The 20,299-nt window shown below is 41.3% G+C and overlaps 1 protein-coding gene across 3 annotated transcripts in view; it reads left to right on the top strand.

The window, feature by feature from the left end:
* Positions 1–429: 429 nt before the first annotated feature.
* SATB2 (SATB homeobox 2) overlaps positions 430–20,299 on the top strand; it is a 175,204-nt gene continuing 155,334 nt past the window's right edge. The window contains exons 1-3 of one of the 3 annotated variants that reach the window (XM_079135527.1): positions 430–472; positions 2,534–2,616; positions 7,033–7,260. In XM_079135527.1, coding sequence (XP_078991653.1) covers positions 7,092–7,260 — 169 coding nt within the window. In that variant the 5' untranslated portion in view covers positions 430–472; positions 2,534–2,616; positions 7,033–7,091. Of the gene's footprint in view, positions 473–2,533; positions 2,617–4,908; positions 5,727–7,032; positions 7,261–20,299 lie in introns of those variants that run through there. The other 2 variants (XM_079135526.1, XM_079135525.1) reach the window with 2 other exon arrangements.

Genomic DNA, 20,299 nt, shown 5'->3' with positions numbered 1-20,299 from the left:
CCCCCATATCTGAAACTTGTCTTCTGGTTATTCTCCCACACCCGACGCCCCTCTCCTAGGCTTGAGACCCCAGAGCAGAAAACTTGTCCTCGCCTGAGGCAGTTGCTGGGCGGACCAAGGCGCCTTCCTTTCTGCACTGTAGTGGGCTCTGCTCTGTCGGTTCCCCCAGACCTCCAACTCTCCACCCCCGACCACTGGGGTGCTAGCCTCCTCACCTAACGCGGTCTAGTTGCCCACTACCCAATTAGTCGTCTTCCCCGGACGCATCTCTGTCCAGGCCGCAGGGGCATGTTCTTTTGCGGACAGGAGGAGGACCTCCACCGCCCCAGCTTAGGCTGCCCGACGGCTTCCGCACTGCTCCGCCCCCGCCCGGGCCGCTTGAGCGCTGGAGCAGCCAGGAGTAATTTATCTTTGCCTGGTGCGGGTTGACTTGCCGAGCCGATGCCAAAGAAGCAGGCAAGCGGATAGCGAAGTAAGTGTCCCCCGCCCCCAAACTCTGGTCAGTCCCCCAGAAGTCTGGGAAAGGGCTGGAGCCCATCCTGGTCTACTTGCCCTTCAAGGCGCGTCCCCCTAGAGGTGTTCTGGCTCCCAGCCTTGTCTTCTTGGTGCATCGGATTTCCAGTCTAACCTCTGCGCGGTTGTGCTGTCCGGGAAAATGTTGGTTGCTTAACTCTCCATAGACAGTACGCGGCGGAAATTGGCTTTAGAGTTGGCGTGGGCTTCATTTAAAAGAAATGATTCCCTCCCGCCCTCCTCCCGCCCCCAGCAGGACAAGCTCTGGGGCGAAGAGGCAGGCCTGATTTGGTTCCTAGAAGCCGTCGAAGGCTTTCGACGCTGGCAGAATCTTTTGGAGTTGTGTCCCGAGGTGGAGAGAACGCAACACAACTTTCCGGTGCTTTCAGAGGCAGCGCACCGTTTGTAGGGCCGCTTTGCCTGGGTGACCAAATTTGAAAGATGGGGATGAATGTTGGGACTTCAGAAGCCGGGGTGGCCGGGACCCAGAGTTGAAGACCCGCGTAGGGCACTCTGCATCCTATGCTCAGTCAGTCGGGCCTAGGCGACCAAGAGCCTTCATCTACGAAGGAAGGTTGACCTGGGTGGAAAGCCCGCACGGTAACAACCTCAGTGTCCACAAAGAGAAATCAAGTAATGTCATTAGAAGTGCAGGCCAAGAGAGAAAGGAAAGGAAAGGTTTGACAAGAGAGAGAGAGAGAAAAAGGGAGAAGATGGAAAGAAGAAAAACCATGCATATTTAAACCCAGCATATAAAGAACCGTTGATTTTTTAAAATAACATATCTCAGTGTGATTATGAAAGACAGGCGATCTTTGACTAACTGACCTAAGGGGGAACAAAAGTGGGAGGGGGGGTACGGCGGAAAAGTTGGAACAGATCCCCTACAAAAATGTCAGTGAAAAGCAAACAGGGATAAAAATGTCCCCCAAAGGTGAACTTCATGTTTTGTGCACTAAGCAACTAACATGCAAAAATGAGTTTTGGGCAGAGGTATTAAAAAAAAAAAAAAAAAAAAAAAAAGACAAACGTACTTTTACCAGTTCTTCTTTTGAAAGTGATTTTGTTTAAAGTTTGGAAATAAACCATTTAGAGGAATAAAAAAACCGAAGCCAAGCAAAATTTTAAATAATCATCGAATTTATTTATTGTTCTAAAAATCAGAAAATCCTAGTGAAAGGTAAAAAGTGTCATTTAAAATATCTCTTCTTGTCGAAATTAAACAAGCTAGAAATAATTGCTTACTTTAGTTGAAATAAGGTCAATACAAAAATTGTGCAGAAAAAAGCATATGTAATTTGAAACAGAAAAGGCCTTTATTAGGGACAAAACTGAAGGTAAAAAAAAAAAAACCTCAGACCGGGCACACATCGCAAAACTCCCTAGATTTCCTTTTTTAAATCGAAAGACATTTGTAAAACATGTTACTAAACATAACTCTACAAACATTCAAAGTACATTTCTGGTAATAATTTATCGAATTTTACAGTTTCCTCTCTGTTAAATGCATTTTCATTTATTTTTTAAATGTAATTTTAAACAATTGGGCTTTTTTGCCCAAAAAATGGTAGATTTTTTCTCTATAAAAATGGACAAGAAAAATCAATGAACTTAATAGGGTCAGAATTTAGCCACAATGTACATTTAATTGTACTTAATTGTATAGCTTATTTAAATAGCCCTTCTCGGGGGTTTAATAATTTAGAATCAATAGTTCCCTTCACAACATAATAAAATATTTACACTTTATAAAATATTAACTGATTAACAATACGGCCGTGTTGTTTATAAGAGTGTAACTGAAGTCCCCTAATCATGCTGTTGACACAAGCTCGTGAGGTTAGTGAAGTGATCCTTAGCGAAATGTAAATGAAGATCTTCAGACAGTGGTGTTGATAAAATAGCTCATTAATGACTTAGGATCGAATCGTTCCAACCATTCGCATCATCAGATATAATAATAGTGACGAATCAGACAGAAAAGATCTTGGCTAAACGATTTGCATTTTTTTTCCCCCAGAAGTACTGAAGTCCTAATATCATCAATTCTTCAGAGTTCCTGGACATTGATCCGGAGGTGGATCCCGCAGTTCCAACATCAAGGTAAGGAAGGAAACGGCGTCACTATCATTGTTAATATATTAATGAGAAATACGCCTTTCCCCATTTTGGAAACTGGCTAAGTTTGGCAGTTTTTGCAACACCCCCTTCTCGTTTCGACATGATATAACAGCTTTTTAAAAAAAGTTTGCCGATCAAACTTACAGTTTGTTTCTTTGCTGCCAAAAATCTTTTAGCTACCATCACGGGTTGATTAACTTGAACCACTTTGCTCTTACCGACTTCGAATTATGCATTTTTCTCTAACCCGTTTGACTGGGGGTGGGGGTGGGGAGGATGGAGTTAGGGGGAAAAAACTGGGAAAAGAAAAGCGATGCCTAAAACTCCCAGGACTCAGGCTCCCCAAAGGTTTGCTTCCTTTCTCTGCTGGGTTCGGATGGCCACTCGGGTCGCCTCTGGCTTCTTTGGAACTTGGTGGGCGGCTCCTTGGGTACGGGATTCACTGGGATTTGGCACCCAGACTCAGACTGGGGACACGTTTCGTTTCTGGGACCCTTTTCCTTCCAGAGCCCCTCAAACCTCGCCTCCCCGACTTTGAGCGCGCCACCCATCGTGGGTGGGGGAAGTGTGTGCCGCTAGTGGACAGTGGCCTGGTCCCGGGCACTATCTGCGGACCCAGTTTTTCTCTATCCCTTCACAAGTCCCGAATTTCCACAACTGCCCCTGAGCGCGTTTCCCGAAATCGAATTTAGTTTGGCCCTCTGGCGCCGCCGTACAGTCAGCGCTTCTTAAGGGGGACCTGCGGCTCAGGCGGCGAGTTGCGGGAGAGTCCTTGGGGTCTTGGGGATTAGGAAGGGACAGTCGAAGTGTGCAGGAGAGACAGGACGCTCAGCCAGCTAAGGGGGCTTTTCTGGCCAAGACCTGCGGGGACGTGTTCACATTTTCTCCCCCAAGGTCCCAGCGGCTAGTGTCCACCGACGCCCCAGGCGTCTGGCGGGGGCCACGGCCCCTGCCCACGTGCTTTTTCTTAAGGAGGTCCCTCATCCAAGCTGGACGTCAAGGACAAAAGCGCGGCCCCGAGCCCAGCCGGTTCGGCTAGTGCCCGCTCCACCTTAAATGTGCCTCACGGCTGGAGTCCGGCTGCCGGCGGCCGCGGCCGCGGGAGTCGGCAAAAGTTTGTGGCTCTGTTACGCCTTCACGGGACCTGCTAGGGACGCTCCTGCGCGGCCTCCCTCTGGGCGGGGAGCTTGGGTTCTCACCGCACACCCCTCCTCGAGCCCGAAGCCCAGGGCCCGGACAGCTTGGGGTCTCCAAGAGCCCCAGTCCCGCAGACCGAGGACAGGCAGCCCCACCGCAGTTACAGTCATCGCGTCACGGCCTCCAGGCGGCCTGAGCTGCGCCGCTCGCGATGTCGCAGGCGCTGCGAGCGCCCCAGGGATGCCATCCAAGGATGCACCCCGCCCTGCGCCCACCATGCAACCCTCTCCTCTGTGCCACCCACAGCCCTGCAGGCGGTGGCCTTGTTCCTGCCATTCGGGACACCCGGGCTATTGTTCCGGACCCGCGGCCGTGCCAGCTCTGAGGGAGAAGCGGCCTTCCCCGAGCGCGCGGAGGCACGGAGCGCAGCGGGCCCGGACCGTCGGCTGTGCGCGGAGGGGGAGCTCGCAGGCACCGGGAAAAGTTGCTCGGAGGGGCGGAGGCGGTGGGTGGTGGGCGGAGGCGGTGGGTGGGGGAGGCGATCGCCCTCCTATCTCCAAAGTCGAAAGTACTCCGCGCAGTTAACAGAGCCCGGAGCCGAGGCAGCCGCTGCCGCCTCTTGCGCGTCGGTCTGCGCCTCTGTGCGGGGAGACGCGGCATCCAGCGCCTGCCTTGTCGCCTCCGCCTCCGCGCCGGGACCAGTGCGCCTAGGGGCTGGGCGAGGCGGCCGCGCCCTGGACCCGCCACAAGGAGGAGGACTAGACCCCGGGCCCTGGCGCCCGCCAGCACTCAGACGCACCCACCCGCCGGCTACGGCCACAGCCTCGCGCCGCAATCGGTCCTCTGCCATCGCTTCTCCGCCGCCCCGCGCATGAGGTCCTTGCCACCCTGCTCCCACCGCCGACTCTCTCCTTCCTTCTCCTTCTTTCCTCCCTGCCTTTCACCCACCCCTCGCCTGTCCCTCTGCCTCCTCCACAGCCCTGCCGCCGTTGGGTCGCCGTGCTCACAGCGATTGATTGATTGATGTTTAATTTCCTGCCAGGCGGGGCCCCCCTCCCCTCGCAACCTCCCCAGCCCTCCTCCCCGCCCCCCATTCCCCTCCTCCATTGCGGTGGACCAGTCTGGCTTGGGTTTAGATCCGTCCCCCCCATTCTCATCCCGAAATAACCCAGAGACTTCCCCTACCCCCACCCCAAATTATTATTTTGAAGGCGCTAGATCTGGGGACGGAAAGGGGGAGGGGGAGAAATCGGAAACCGAGGACAACCCAAAAGGACTCACTTTGCCTGATGACTCAACGCAACTAATAATCATCTCCCTCTCAGTGTGTCTCTCTCTGCGGCTTGTCAGTGAGTCCGACTCTGGCTGCTGGCAGAGGCGGCCGAGAGGGGAGAGGCTGGAGGTGACAGCTTGGGCGGCAGCCGCATTTTCTTCCGCGCGCCGTCCGGGGTCCCTGCGCCTTCTCGGCTTTCGGTGGCACCGGCCTCACTGCTCCAGCCGCGCCTCCTCGCGAGCTAGGGGCACTGCGAACCCGCTGCCGCTGCCGCCGCCGCCGCCGCCGGCTCCCAGTTCTCAGCCCTTTCTCTCCAGAATCGGTCTACTTCCCGAAGGTGTGAAAGGCTCTTTCAGCCTCCTCTCTTCCCCCTCCTCCGCCGTCCCCTCCCCCGCTCGCTCGGGTGCCCCTTTGGAGGAGTCCTCCTTTCCCTCTCCTCCTCCCCCCACTCCCCCCCCCCCCCATCATCATCATAACAACCATCTCCGCACCAGAAGAAGACACCCTGACCCAGGACCTTAAACGTTAGGACCCGGGGAAGAGGAAAAGGGAAGGAGTAAAGAGAAAGGAAGACTAGGAGAACACTGCAAAGCAAAGCACCAGAAACTTTCCACCCTGGATTCTCTACTTTTGCTCCATGGACAGAGCCCCAGCCAGCCAAGTTTCAGACAGACCGTAAGCAGTAAGTACGCGGAGCAGGGGCTCCCGCGCGGCGCTCGGGAGTTCGGGGAAGCCCTGGGGCTGGCTAAGTTCTTTTCCTGCCGCGCTCACTCCTCTGGACAGAGAAGCCAGGCAGTGCGTGGAATCCTCACCCGCAACCCTTTCTCTCCCTCTTTGCATCTCTTACATCCTTCCTTTCCTCCTTCTCTTTGCCACCCCCACCTTGTCTCCTTGACCCGTGGCGACGCGGCCTCTCCCGCGGCCAAAGCGCCCGCGAGGATTCCCAGCGCTCTCTGTTGTGCCGGGTTTCTGCTTCTCCCGGGTGTCAGAGACAGGGCGAGCGCCGTTTCATCAGGTGTTTCTCCTCCTTTCTTGCCCCCGCCCCCGACCCCAATTCAGGGGTGCCCAGACCTGCGGTTTCTGTAAGAAGTGCACTAACAGCCAAAGGACCCAGAGAAAACTTTCCGAAGTGATTTAAAAATTGGGGTCGATGAAGGCTTCTCCTGCACCTAAGGATGTAAATGATTTTTGCTCTTGTGTTTTTTGCTGAAGAGCTTTATAAAAGCGTTTAGGATCAGATGAAGATAAGAACGCTCCAAAATATAACGATTGTAGTCTCCGCTCTTGTGATGGAGGTTACTCTTATAAATACCTCCAAGTGTTTTTGGATGCGTATTAGTATGGGGTTGGAGTTAATATTATGCTGTGTGTGTGTGTGTGTGTGTGTGTGTGTGAGAGAGAGAGAGAGAGAGAGAGAGAGAGAGAGGAAGAGAGAGAAGGAAGAAAGAAAGGGAGAGAGAAAATTTGCTTCGTAAAGGTAGAAAGTGAGGATTCAAGGGTCTTTTTTACCGGCCTTCTATCATTCATAACCCATTTATCAAGGATTCATTTGGTTATGAACTTGGGTACACCCCCGCTCTCTCCAGGAGTGGGCGAAACCCCCTTTTTAAAAAGTTCTCTTCTTCCGTAACCCTGACCCCCAGACGGCGAGGCTGTAGTACCTCGGAACGGTTTATGCCAACCCGGTCCTAATGAATGGACCACTCCTAGGCGTCTATGGGCGTCGAGTCTAGCCGTTCCATCGAGGGCTAACTCTTACGGAAGCAGTGACTGGGCAGAGTCGCAGCACCCCAAGCTCTGGGCTGCTTTTGGGCCGCCCAGTGTAAGGTTGGACCGGCTTCCAGGCTCGGGCCCCTCGGGCGGCGTGGGAGGAAGTTTGTGTGGCTGTGGTGCAGCGCTCTGCCACTGGCCTGAACGTCTATCACGTGTGTGAGCGGTTTTCCCTCTTTTTTTCCCTCCCCCTTCCCTCCCCTCCGCCCCCTCCCTAGGTCCCTGCGCGTTTTATTGCGACCTGCCGGTGGGAACTTTGTCTCCGAATCGGAGCAGCATGGAGCGGCGGAGCGAGAGCCCGTGTCTGCGGGACAGCCCCGACCGGCGGAGCGGCAGCCCCGACGTCAAGGGGCCTCCCCCGGTGAAGGTGGCCCGGCTGGAGCAGAACGGCAGCCCCATGGGAGCCCGCGGGAGGCCCAACGGCGCAGTGGCCAAGGCCGTGGGAGGTAACAGCCTGGAGCAAGGAGGCGCGCGCAGCCCGCAGCCCAGTGATAATGGCCCGGGTGTCAGGGTTCAGGTTGATTAGGCGCTGTTTCGGTGTAGGATTACAGGAAGTCAATTCCAGGTTGCCAAATAATGCCCTAGTTGCCTCTCTGCAACTGGTAGCTTCATCTCGAGTTAAAACAAGAAAGTGGTTTACCCAGAGGGTGGCATTTTTTGGGCACTTTGCCACTGTGTGCTGAGGTGTTGGCAGGTTTATGTCACAGCCAGCTAACTGTTTCTAGATTTTCCTAGAGAGCTTTTTAGTGATTTAACTCTTTTGCCTTGCCTCAAGACTATCTGTTGGAGAGACGAAGTTTAGGTGCGATGGCTTTGATGAGATAGTTGTTAATGCTCAGGCTAGTACAGGAACAAGTGTTGGCGTTACTTTGTAGTTAGGACAGTGCTTTAAGATGAATGAGTTAACTGAGAACATAGCCTACCTAATTTCAAGTGAGAAATAAAGAATCACTATGAATCTATCAGGCCCTTAGAAGCTTTAATGCTACTGTTGTCTGTAAATTTAGACGCGGGCATTTGTAATTTTATTATGAATTAAAGAACAGAGAAAAATAGCAAGATAACCTTGTTAACTACCTGCTATTTCCTCTCCCAATAATTTAATAATATTTAAAGAAAGTCTTTTGTTGTTTTTACTACTTAAACAGCTACTTTCTTTAAAAGTGGTCGGTAAAAGGAATCTAATAGAATAAAAATAAATTTAAACATTAAAATATTTTTTGAGTTTACATGCCAGTTGTTTAGTTGCCTTTTACATATAAAATGCACGATCCTACATGGCACACATTTTTATGCATTTGGGTTTGGGATAAATTACACCTTTACATTTTTTACATCTACGTTTTTCCCCCTAATATTTTGACTGTCTTATTTAATATAATTCTTTGTATTTGCTGGCCTAAAACAATACAAAACCCTAGCAAAACTTAGTGATAAACTGCCACCACCATGTTCTTCGTGCCCCTCATGTGTATTTTGAAGTAAAATACTTCGATTGCAATGTCCATTCCTTTTTAAATAGTTAAAAGCATACATTTTTATAAAGTGACAATTTTTAAAAACTTATTTTGCTATTTATCTTTCTTTGTGGTAGATGTTCAGCATGGTTTGCCTTAATTCTTTATACTAATCACCTTCCTTGAGAAGCATTCATTCCCCCAATTTTCAAAATTAAAAAAATATATATATATTTGACTGTAGAGAGTGGCATATATATCTTCCCTTTTGAGGTGTGAAAATATACTTTTAATGAAGCAGAAGAAAACTTAATAGTTCTGTGACCCACTTTTAAGAGTGGGGTTTATTATTGTGTTGTCCTGAGACTGAAGCCACAATTTTGGACTTTCCATATAAATCATTCATAAGCATTTAAAGAACAAAAATATTTAGTGAATATGGTGGGACCAAATGCAAGATGATAAGTGCTGATTCTGTTTGACTGAAAAATTTTTTGGAACTCCTTGGAGGCAGTATATTCTGAAAGTGGCCCGTATGTGTAAGAAAAACTTTGGACCTAAAATTTCAATGTTTGTGAATCCTAGCAGAATTCACTGATAGAAAGAAATCTGTAAACATTTAAAAATGTAATTATTACCAATTTTGCTTCCCTAAATTAAGATTGCTTTTTCCCCTTTTATATCATATTTAACTGTGAAAGAAACTGCGTTTTTCTATTGATCAGGGGTACATCTGGTGTAAGATGGTGACTACTTTTCAAATTTTCTAAAACTATAATTTATATTAGACTATTTACTGTGAATAAATTACAAAATAAATTTTGTACAAAATAAATAAATGTGTACAAAATAAATTTTGTACAAAATAAAATTTTTGATACAAAATAAAATTTTTGTCTTCATGAAAAATCACATTTATTTCAATAGGCTGCCTTAGTCACCTTCTCTGAGGTTTAACTTAATTTAGTAATATTCAAAGTCTTATTAGATGGTTCCCAAACTGAAAATAAACATTTATTTTGTCTTCTTTAGTATGTACCACTTATAATACTTATTAGTAAAGTGGTTAGAAGTTTACATGTGGTAGATTTTTAAAGATTTTGCTTTTTAAAAAGATTTTAAAAGAAAGCTTTTATTCTATGTAGTGTAATAGATTGTTTGAAAGATTAATTCAGAGAACTTCAAACTATGATAACTTAGAATATAAATTTTTGATAGTACAAAGCTTCCTCATTGAATGTTAATACTTATTTTGTCGGTTTAAGTTTATATAGTTTCCAAATGTACATTAAGATGTTAATAATTTCATTTCTTTGTAACTTTTAATCATTTATATAGACTGGAGTAAAACCAATCCTTTTAAAAAATGCACATTCTAAATTTTAAAAGCTGTTTAAAATACATTTCTAGTTAGAGGTACTTTCTAATTGAAAGTCTTTCTTTAACATGGGATAATATGAAATAGATTGTATTTCTACTGCCATACATCCTTTTTTCAAATTTTCTTTATAAAGCAACATAATAAGCATAGATAACTATAAAAATATTTATAGCTCTTCATAATTTATTATCATTTTCAGATATACTGCATTCTTAGCCATGTCATAAAATGGGTATAAAATATGTTTTAAGAGTAGAGCTCAAAATTTGATAGCACATATGTGTTAATCTTTAGTGTTCTTCTTTTTAAAAAAAAACTCTCCCCAAATAGGGAAATCATTAAGTTAATTGGCTGCTAGATAAAATAGCAATTTATCTTATTGTTTTTGATAAGCAGTGAGATAGATAAATGTTTTTGAATGCAGATTCTGTTGCTATTATGACCTTTCTTTAGGGAAAGAAAAGGAGTTTTTAAAATTTTTAATGAGAACCACGTATTCATAAAAAAGCGTGGAGCATGTTTTAGTGCCTGGATTTTACTGGTAAAGGTGGTAGATACTCTGCCATAGTCACCAAGGTTGTGTTAAAGGGAAACTTAAAAGTTAGTGCATTGTTTACAATGTGGCTAGCTTCAGAAGACTGTCGGAAACTAGATCAGTTTTGTTTTGTCTTTCTAACACTTCCTAGGATGTTTTCTGCACTTATTTAAGCAGCGTATTTTAAAGCGTGTGTGTAGTAAAATGTAAGTGCTCAGATGTGGATGACATTCAGCTTTTATAGAAGGTCCTCAGGAAAAAAAAGAGGCTAATATCTCTTTAAAAAACATATGAAGGCTGGGAGAATGTTTAGAGCAGGCAAGAGCACCGTGGTGTTGACAGCTTTATATCCCTGCTGGGTAACATTCACTTACTAGAATTGGCGTCCCCTCTCAGCTAGTAATTCACTCCATAAGGAATCTGAAAAAGGATGATTAATGGTGGGGAAATTTATATTTGTGAAATTGTTGATTAAAACTTATAGATCTGTTTGAAGGTTGAGGAAAAGATGAGATTATTAAGGATAATGAAAATAAGAATCAGATGATCCTTTTTACTGCATTAGAATAAGTTATCTCAAATGCTCTGCTGTATGGAATACTTCAGCCATACAACCTGCAGCCCAGGATGAAAGTGAAGCCAATCAAGTTTCCAGAGGAAACCAGGCATTCTGCCTCTCTCTTGGATTGCTGGAAGTTGCTGGCCAGTTGTGCTTTAATAGTGATAAATTATTGTGCTTCATTCATTGTTAACACAAGCATTTTCGCTTTTTAATGTTTGGCTTAAAGAAGAACTTTCAGACAGCTTTATTTAAACTGAATGAACAGCGCTTGAATAGACCAGATGGTGTATTTGCTGATAGGAGGCATTAAACATCAGAAATCTTTTTGTTATTTTTCATTTTCCTATGAATTTTTATGATTTTTGGAGGTGTAAATGTTCTAGATTTTAGGGAAAATATTTAAACATTGGAAATATCTTGTAGAGATATCTGCTTTTCCAAAAAACAAAATTGCTTATTTTTGAAAAATAAGTTATTTTAAAAATAATTTAATTTTATCAGAGAACTGCAGGTTGAAGTTATCTGATCACTAGACCTGATCTTTTTGCTACCAGGCAGCCCTATCAAGAACTTAACTGTCCTGTTGCAAGGGGGAAGAAAAATCATTATGCAGTACACATTGAGGTGTTCAAATAGGGGAGCAAATGTGATCAAGATTGTCAGGCAGGGCCCCATGTAGAACTGAACATTGTCTACAACATCAGTTAGTTTAATTGTCTACATGTGGAACATTTCCTTTTAGATTAAGAGTAAAAAAATGTAGTTCAAGTCAGGTGTAGACACCATGTTAACAATAATAGACATTTTACTCTTTGAAAGAACTGCAGATGCAAGAGTGTAGACATTTATATATTGAAATGTATGAAATACTTAAGGATTTATAAATATAATTGTCAACGTGAGAAAGGTGGAGAAAACTCCATTTCCAAAGATGAATGCCATAATGTTTGTAGTAAGGACTCGTATTATTACTTCAAAAGAGAAAAGACTGTAGTTACCTCTCGCATCCTTTTTTTTTTTTTTTTTTTTTTTTAAGATTTAAGTTCTTTTGGGACTGGGGATATAGCTCAGTTGGTAGCGTGTTTGCCTCACATGCACAAGGCCCTGGGTTCAATCCCCAGTACCACAAAAAAAAAAAAAAAAAAAAAAAAAAAAAGATTTAAGTTTTTTTAAATAGAGTGAACTTGGACTTTGGGGTCATCCAACAATCTAGCATTTCTTCTGTAGTTTTGCTGAGGTAGAAAAATAGCCCTTCTCTAAAGTGTTTTTAGTCCTTGGCCTGTTATTAAAATAAAGATATACTTGGTTAAAAAAATATATGCAATGGAACATACACATTAAACAGAACATAGGGTATCCGCCCCTCCAAGTCCTGAGCATAATTTGGTGTTTCAAGTAATTTTGGAAGCCTTATGTTCCATCAGCAGAAACCCACTGACCATTATATATTCAACATCATCTGCAGCAAAATGTGTGTGTGTGTGTGTGGCATGTGTTGGAACTACATAGATGTCCCTTAAGGCATCTGTTTTTTAACCCCTGCAGAAAATAAGCAGTATCATCTTTTTCCAGGGGGGTCGTAACTAGCAGAATCAGTCTGCATAGATATCCTGTATTCATTCTTTTCCCTTAAAAAAATTTTTTTGTTTTGTTTTGTTTTGTTTTGTTTTGCCCATCTATCTCTGTAGGGAAGGAAAACAGACTAATCATCATTTATTAGATATCTAAGAATATGAAGTTGAGTCATTTTAAGAATAAGTAAATCAGTTTTATTCCAGGTAAGACTGTGGTAATTAATTATTTGGTATAGCTGGCAAGTTGATAAGCAGTGAAACTTGGTGGTTCTACTTTGATAATTTAAAACCCATATGTTTCTTTTCTTTTGAAAAAAGAATTAAGTGTTGGAACAATTTACATGCATATATTTAAAAGAACATGTTACATTAATGGGGTTAGATGTATTATTTTCTTCAGTCACTTTTTTTTTTGTTGCTGTTGGTTTCTGTTGAGGTAAAGCAACATAATATCTTACCATTAAAAAAAAAGTTTCTTATAACTAATAACCCCACATTAGGTGCATAAACTATGTACATAGCTTGTTTCATTTTAGGAAGTCAAACCCCATCCTCTATAACATGTGAATCAACAAAAATTTCTTTGTGTTTTTCACTTAATAAGTAAGCTATTTCAAAACCTATGTAACTAATATATAGTTACATAGTAATTTTTACTATCTTCCTTACATGAATGCTGAGATACAATGGCATTTTGGAACATATTTAAAGATGGAGCATTTGACAAAAGTTGTATGTGTAACAGTTTGTCAGTGAAAAGTGACAAGTGGGAAATGACAAATGAAATGTTGGCATCATCACTCTTTATTTTGATAAAAATGTCTCAATTTGCAGTGATATAATACTGTTTCATATTATTTCATGAGTTGTGTGTGAGATGCATAAGGAGAATTTAGATTTTGTGAACGGAAAATTAGCAGCCCAAACTCTCTTTTCAGAAGCTTTGGCAGCAAGTTCCCCTTTCCCCCTACTCCCCAAGAATAAGAACAGCAGTGAAATGTTGGATCTGACCCATCAATTTTAACTCATTATTTTATGGGGGAAAAAAAGGAATAACTGAAAATGGTTTCAAGTAGGAGACCTTTATGCTTAGCTCAAAAAAATGAATAAGAGAGTTTGCCTTTTCGTTTCCTTCTTTTCTTCATAGCAATTTGAAAATGAGTGATTTCCCTCCACTGACTTTGATTGTATAGATCTTTTCTCAATTGGAATCGCTACTGCTCTCTAGCATTAATTTCAGTGCCAGTAAGGAGAGCTGTGAATTCCTTTTATTTTAAAGTGTAGTAGGGATTTTGAAAATGTCTCAGTGTTAAAAATGGATCTTTATATACAAAGGATTCATCATCCTACTACTTAAAGATAATGTGGTAGATATTTCAAAGTCAAAGTAGATACCCTGAGTGGAATTGAGTTATGAGTTAAAACAAAAGCCAGTTGAGGACTTTTAGGTTAAACACACACACACAACAACAACAAAACTCCACAGATAGAGCCTTTGTAGTGTACCATTTTTCTATTTTCTCAAGTCGCATTGCTTCCTTTATTGTTACTGATCAACCAAACGTTTATTTTCTTTTTCACATAGAAACAAATCCTTAGGCATGGCAGGCTATAGTGTTTCTGTAAAAATGTTTCATGATGGAGTTTTCAAAATCATAGACCTCTATATAATTTTTTCAATTAGAAGAATTGTTTTGCTGTTTAATAGCAAGTGATTTAAAAATTGTGGTAAAATCAGTATAATTAAGTGGCAGTGAAAGGCATAAGAAGTTGCCTTCTACAACTTGTGTCTTTTACTTTTCATTTGCAAAGTTTTACTTACTTCCAGATTTAAAGAAAACTGGTTAGAAAGACATAATATGCACGAATGTGCTTTAGGTATGCAATTATGGCAATTGGGTTTATGGTATGAATTTTTTTTTCCTTTTTAATTGATGCCTATACTTTTAAAACTTAAAAAAAAAAATCCTAATGGATATTATAGTTACTAGTTTGAGAAATGCCTAAAATACAGAAAAAAAAGCATTAGTAAGTAGAAATTTCAAGAATTTGAAGCTTACAATAAAGTTATCAGCAAACCATATTAGTCTATAGCAAACATTTGTTATCTGTGGTTATGCCATATTAGAACAGTAAGATTTTCTGGGGAAATACATTTCAGTTTTGTTGTTCCTGGTACTATTTGCTAGTATAGGAGACAAATTTAGTTCTATCTCTAACAAGTTTCCTTATTATTCAAATGAGTTCTATCCTAGCACAGTTGGTTATTAAGTAACATAACAGCAAAGGTAACAAAATTAAGGGAAGCCCTGTAAGCAACTATTTATAAAAATGAATGCATTTCACACCAAAGTAACAGTTTGGTACTCACTCATGGTTGCACAGTTATTGAAATGTACACAACAGCTCAGTGTCTTTGTTTCCTTGAAGACTTGCACAGATTAAAAAAAAAAAAAAAATTGAGACTGTAGTTAGAGCAAATGTATTCTAAAGCACCAAGCTCTGACACAGGTGTTTTTTCAGGCATTTTTCATAGAAACAACTTGAATTTCATCATGCTCACCACTGTTATTTTTTTCTTTCTTTTACAAATATCATTTACTTGGGGTTTGCATTTGACTGGAAAGCAAGTGTATTAGTTCTTTTATAACTGATTATGATTGGCCTTTTTTTTAACACAAGAAAATATTTTCTCTACGAAGAGAGAAAATTTGGTTAGGTATCATGCCAAAGATTCCTGGAAAATGACCAAAGGTGTAGAGTAAAGATAACCTTATTTTTACATTCCCTGATTATGCCCTGTATTAAAACAGAACATTTTTATTGCATTTATTTTAATAATTTATTCATATAAATAGGCAAAGTTGACATTTGTAGTAGCTTATTAGAAAAAATGTATTCATATTAAAAACTCTTCAAATTGTAGTATTGTTGAAATATTATTTTGGGGTTAGCAGAAGAAGAACTTTCTTTTGTCATAATCTAAAGATGGTAGCTGAGCAGCATGATAAATGTCTCTTTAAGTGTCGTAGTAAAAGAAAATGACTTGTCTTCTGAGGCAGTGGAGAGTTTATGTTGTATTGGACCCATTTCCCAAGCAGTGATCGAAAACAGATTACAATAACAATTATACAGTCAGAAGATGCAATATCCATTTCTGCTTTAATTGAGTGAAAGAATAATAAAAACATCATTAAGAAAAATGAGGTGGACCTGTCACACAATGTACAAATTTTTAGTCTTGGAGAAGATGCAGAATAACTGAAGTGCTTTTTTTGCTTATTTTATAGTGCTTATTAGCTAAAATCCGTTTTGGGGAGAGACCATTTGGCTCTCGTTCTTCCCTGAGAAGAGAGGAGCCCACAGGAGTGGTTGCCCTGGAGACATTAAAAGTGCTTATTGACTTTGTCTTCATGTACAGTTTGACAAGGGACACTACATTTTCTTACATTCTGAGGTGTGTAACTGAGCCCTAAAACCTTTTTAACCTGTGGAGATGGAAGTCAGAGGTAAGGGCTATTCCTTTTGTGATAAAGCCCTGGCCTGCTCTTCCTCTTCCCAAAGTCCTAACCAGGAGAGAGAGAAAGAGAAGGCTGAATCATGAGCCCCCTAGTATCCTTCTCAGCAGGCATAAATTTGTGGGGGAACTTGAGTTTCTGTGTATGTACATCACCGTATATGTATTCAGGTGACATGGTCTATCATTTGAGATGCAGGATCTGGCTTCGATCTGCAATCTGTAATCCTTTGAACCATTACATCGATAATCCTTAACATTGTTGGACTTCCAGCTCTCATTCCCCAGAGTCCCGCTCTCAGAGACTCCAAGCCGGCAGGCAGCAGCCAAGATCGGTGGCTAGTTTTCTTTGCCCTGGGCAATGTTTGCTACTCTTTTCATAGAAACTGTGAGCTCCTGAAAACCTGGTGATGACAGTGCCTTGAGGGGCTACTAAAACTGCTGGCCAGTTGAGCAGCTGTAAGCCCAAGGTTGGATGGACTTAGTTGACAGACTTAGAGGGGAATATTTCTTTGATATGTTGCTCAGTGTTTTCTTGGGTCTAATGCTTAAAAAACCTCTCTGAGGGTGATAAAATGAAAGGAATAAGATAGGAAGTAGACAGTCCTGGTCAGAGTCTCATAATCTCAGAACTGTCCTAAGCACAAAATCATCCCCTTCAGAGTGGAATTTATATTTAACAGTCCAAAAAAGCTTTTTAAAATTTTTATTCAGTCCAGAGAGTCTAGTTAATAGCGCCTTCATTAAAATACTTTTGTCAGCAAAGGGTTTTTCAGTTTTAACATTTACATAACCTAACAGTGCTGATGAATGCCACGAGCTTTAAGGGTCTATTAGTGGTTCCGTTTTTTCTGGACTTTACAATTTAAACCTAAACATTAATTCTGGGTGGAACTTGGCATAATGTCTTTTTGCCTTGGAGGGAATTTTTGTTGTACAATTAAAAAAAAGGGTTTTTTTTTTTCATACAATCACCTTCTCTATGACCCCCCTCCCCCAAGTAAATCGCAATTAAATAGTCGAGGTTTTAAAAGGGCATCTTTAATTTTAAAAAAGGAGTGATTATTTTAGGCAAACTTAAAAATTTTCCATTAGTTCACATTGTAGACTAGTGCTTTTGATAGTAAGCAAGATCTGTGAAGCTGATAATGTAATGAAAATACTTTTCTTTTTCTCTCCTGTATCCAAGAAAGTCACGTGGTAACATTTTTTACAAAATAATTTTTGATGATCTGTGAAACTTATAAATCAGTGATTTATCTTTTTAATTAGAAGCTGAGAGACATAAAATTTATTTATTTTATGTCACCTGCAATTATAACATTGACTATAAGGAAAGAAATTGGAATCTTAGTACAAAGTGACTGAATTTTCCAGTATTAGTTATTTTGGAAAATATATTGAAATTCTTCAGGTGACCTCTTCTATATTGATACTGTGTTACAGTTGAATTATTACATAAATCTGATTACATGGTAATTAGAACATTAAAAACAAGTGAAGAATTCCAGCAAAGATAAATTATTGTCATTGTCTGAGACCCAGAAGGTGTTCGGATTGTTCATTAAAGTCCCTCCAGGAGTGAGGAATTTTCGAGGCAGAGCAGTGCTAAACCAGAGGACTCTGAAGTCGGGCCTAACTTTCAGGTTATAAGACAATTTTAGACAAGATTTTGTCCTATAGATTTGATGAATGTGGTATTAGAAGACCAAAATGTCTTTATTATTGAAGAGCAGATTGTAACATGTTGGTAGAGCCACTTTACAAGAGTTAATAAGGTGATCCTGATTCTTTTTTCCTTTTCAAATGAATCTCTAGGTAATGTACAGTGAAAATAACTCTGTTTACAGGCTCATTCATATGGCAGGTTTGGATCTTAAGCATATTTTTACAGCTGACCTCTACCCACCCAACCTTCCTCCCCACAGAAAACAAAACAAAACACACAAAAAATATTAAGTTTTTCAGTGCTGTTGCAAATGGTCATTAGTTCCCAAGAGACTTTGAGGAGAAAAAGAATTGTAGGAAATGCCGTGGCTTTAGTAAGAACCGTTCTGTTTCATGTGTATTTTTTGCCACTATGGCAAAACTGGGGGCTGACCAGTGGCAATGTAGAATGTACAGAATTCCAGTTAGTACAGGGTCAGGGGATAAATGTACCCTTTTTCACACTGTTCCAAGTGGTTAGTGGAAAACAAGCTGCAAAGTAATTCCCTCGGCCCCCCAATAAAAAGATTTATAGCAAAATAATTCTCAGCCCCATAATGGGACTGTTGTAGGTTTGTGTTTGATATTTGTAAGACTGAAATCCAGTCCATGTACCCAAACTAAGCATTTATTGTAAACAAGTTAACTGCCAAGAGCTTATAGTCTGTCAAACATAATTACATTGAAGATTGATGTATAGCTTAGAAGTGAGGTCGAGGGAGACATTTCTTTTTCGCCCAGGAAGGCTTCTGAGATGCGGCTGTCTTCTTCCTTTGATAGGGTGACTCAGTAGAGTCATCTTTCCCCCAGCCAGCCTCTAGTATGTATAATAAACACAGGCTTGCTCTTAACAGCAGATGTTTGTCTGTCCCACGTCTGTTAACAAAATAGAGAAATGAACTTAAAATCATGGGAGCTGTTATGTGAGTTTCTCATATTATCCTTGTCCAGATCTGGCAGCGATGGTGCGAAAATAAAATAACTTCTCTTAACTCATGGGTCATTCTGGAGTGTTCTCACAAACTTACACCCATACCTTTAAATTAAGTAGAAATGAAACCCTTCTCCCTTCAGTATGGGGTTTGGAAAAGAGTGCTTGGCTTGTCTTTTTGCCATTTTTGTGTTCAGCTCATGAGATTAGCTCCGTTTTTGAAATTGTGACCTGGGGTGGGGGTAGGGGTGACACTAAAATACTTCTTTTTTGAGACTTAGAAATTATTTTTGAATTAAAGAATTTTTTAATCCAAGGAATGTAGGGGAAGTGAAATCTCTCCGAGCTTGAGATGTTCATACCTGGAATTTCTCCCGATTTAAAATACTGTGAGCCAGACACAGCGGTGCAGGACTATAATCCCAGCAGTTTGAGAGGCTAAGGCAGGAGGACCAAGAGTTCCAGGCCAGACTGGCCAACTTAGCAAGATTCCGTCTTAAAAACCAAAAAAAGAGAGTCCTGGGGCTGAACTTGGTAGAGTGCTCCTGGGTTTAGTCTGCAGTACTGCAAATAACAAACAAACAAAAAACAACCCCCCCCCCCCCAACCCTAAAACACAACTGTGCTTATCTTCCAGGGCTTTTTTGAGGAAATGAAATTTTTTAAAATTTTGTTTGGGGTGATGATTTCTCACTTTTTTTGTTCAGGAAACAATCACTTTAGGCTGCTTTGATAACACTTCTCAAAGACAGTAAAAACGTTAAATAACGTTCCATCTTTGGGCAACAGCCTTTGGCTAACCATGTTAAGGGTGAAAATAAGAGTTTCAATGGATTTATATGCAGCAACTTACGTGGCTTCTTTAGTTTTTTTAAAAAAATTAAATTTAGTATTTTATTTTTGAAATTATATAAATTATACAAATTATAAAGAGAATGTCTTAGAACCATAAAATGAAAAAAAATTAATGATATACTAGTCTTCTCTGTTCTGTTTTTCTTATTTAAGTAATTGCTATAAATTACACAGGTACATGTATACTTAAAATATTTTGTCTGGGAAGTGTTCCATCAGACCACAGTTTCCCTGCTCTGTAGGCTGGGTTTTATTAACTTGATCTGAGTCACAGTAATAATATCCTATGTATTACAAACCAGAGATCTCAGTATCCCCTAAGGGAACTGGAAAATACACACTATGATTTTGACTTTCTGGCTCTCTCTGTCCTCCTGTTCTTTTCTCTTCTTCCTCCCAGTGTTACTTCTTTCAAGAACCTGGTTGCTGTTGCCTCTGAACAGCCATTTGTTGGGTACAAGAATGTGGGGCTTTTAGTGGATGGGATAGGGTGAGATGGTTGCCCATCAGGTGGAGTCAGCCGTGTGAAATCTGCATTCATATCATGGTGATAATTTCTGCACTCCTATTAAATATCCATAGATGTTTTACTCTTTAAATCCTAAACGTAGAGAGTAGCATTTTCTTTTTGTGAGGGAGAAAGCCTTTTAGTTTTTGCTGTAAAAACTTTACTTTTCCATTTTTCATTTGATAAAAATCTTTCCACTCTAGAATGATTTCCTTTGAGGATTTGCACCAGTGTTTGATCTCAATTTTTAATAATTTTTGTGAGTTAAACTCCCCAAAGAAAACATGCTTGTGCTGTGAAATATTCCCACTAGAAATCTAGGTAGTCTTGTCTTATTGAGAGCTGAGAGCTTGATTCCTTTATTAATTCTTTTGTAGAGAACCTTAGTACAGTTAACCTTTCCTTAACACTACACTGGATAAATTAATCAAGGATAAAAAAAATTGTTTGAATTAGAT

Source organism: Sciurus vulgaris (assembly GCF_902686455.1).
Source record: "Sciurus vulgaris genome assembly, chromosome: 3".
In the NCBI taxonomy this organism is placed as follows: domain Eukaryota; kingdom Metazoa; phylum Chordata; class Mammalia; order Rodentia; family Sciuridae; genus Sciurus; species Sciurus vulgaris.
Note: the sequence above shows the minus strand (reverse complement) of the source record. Positions and strands in the feature narration are given on the sequence as shown.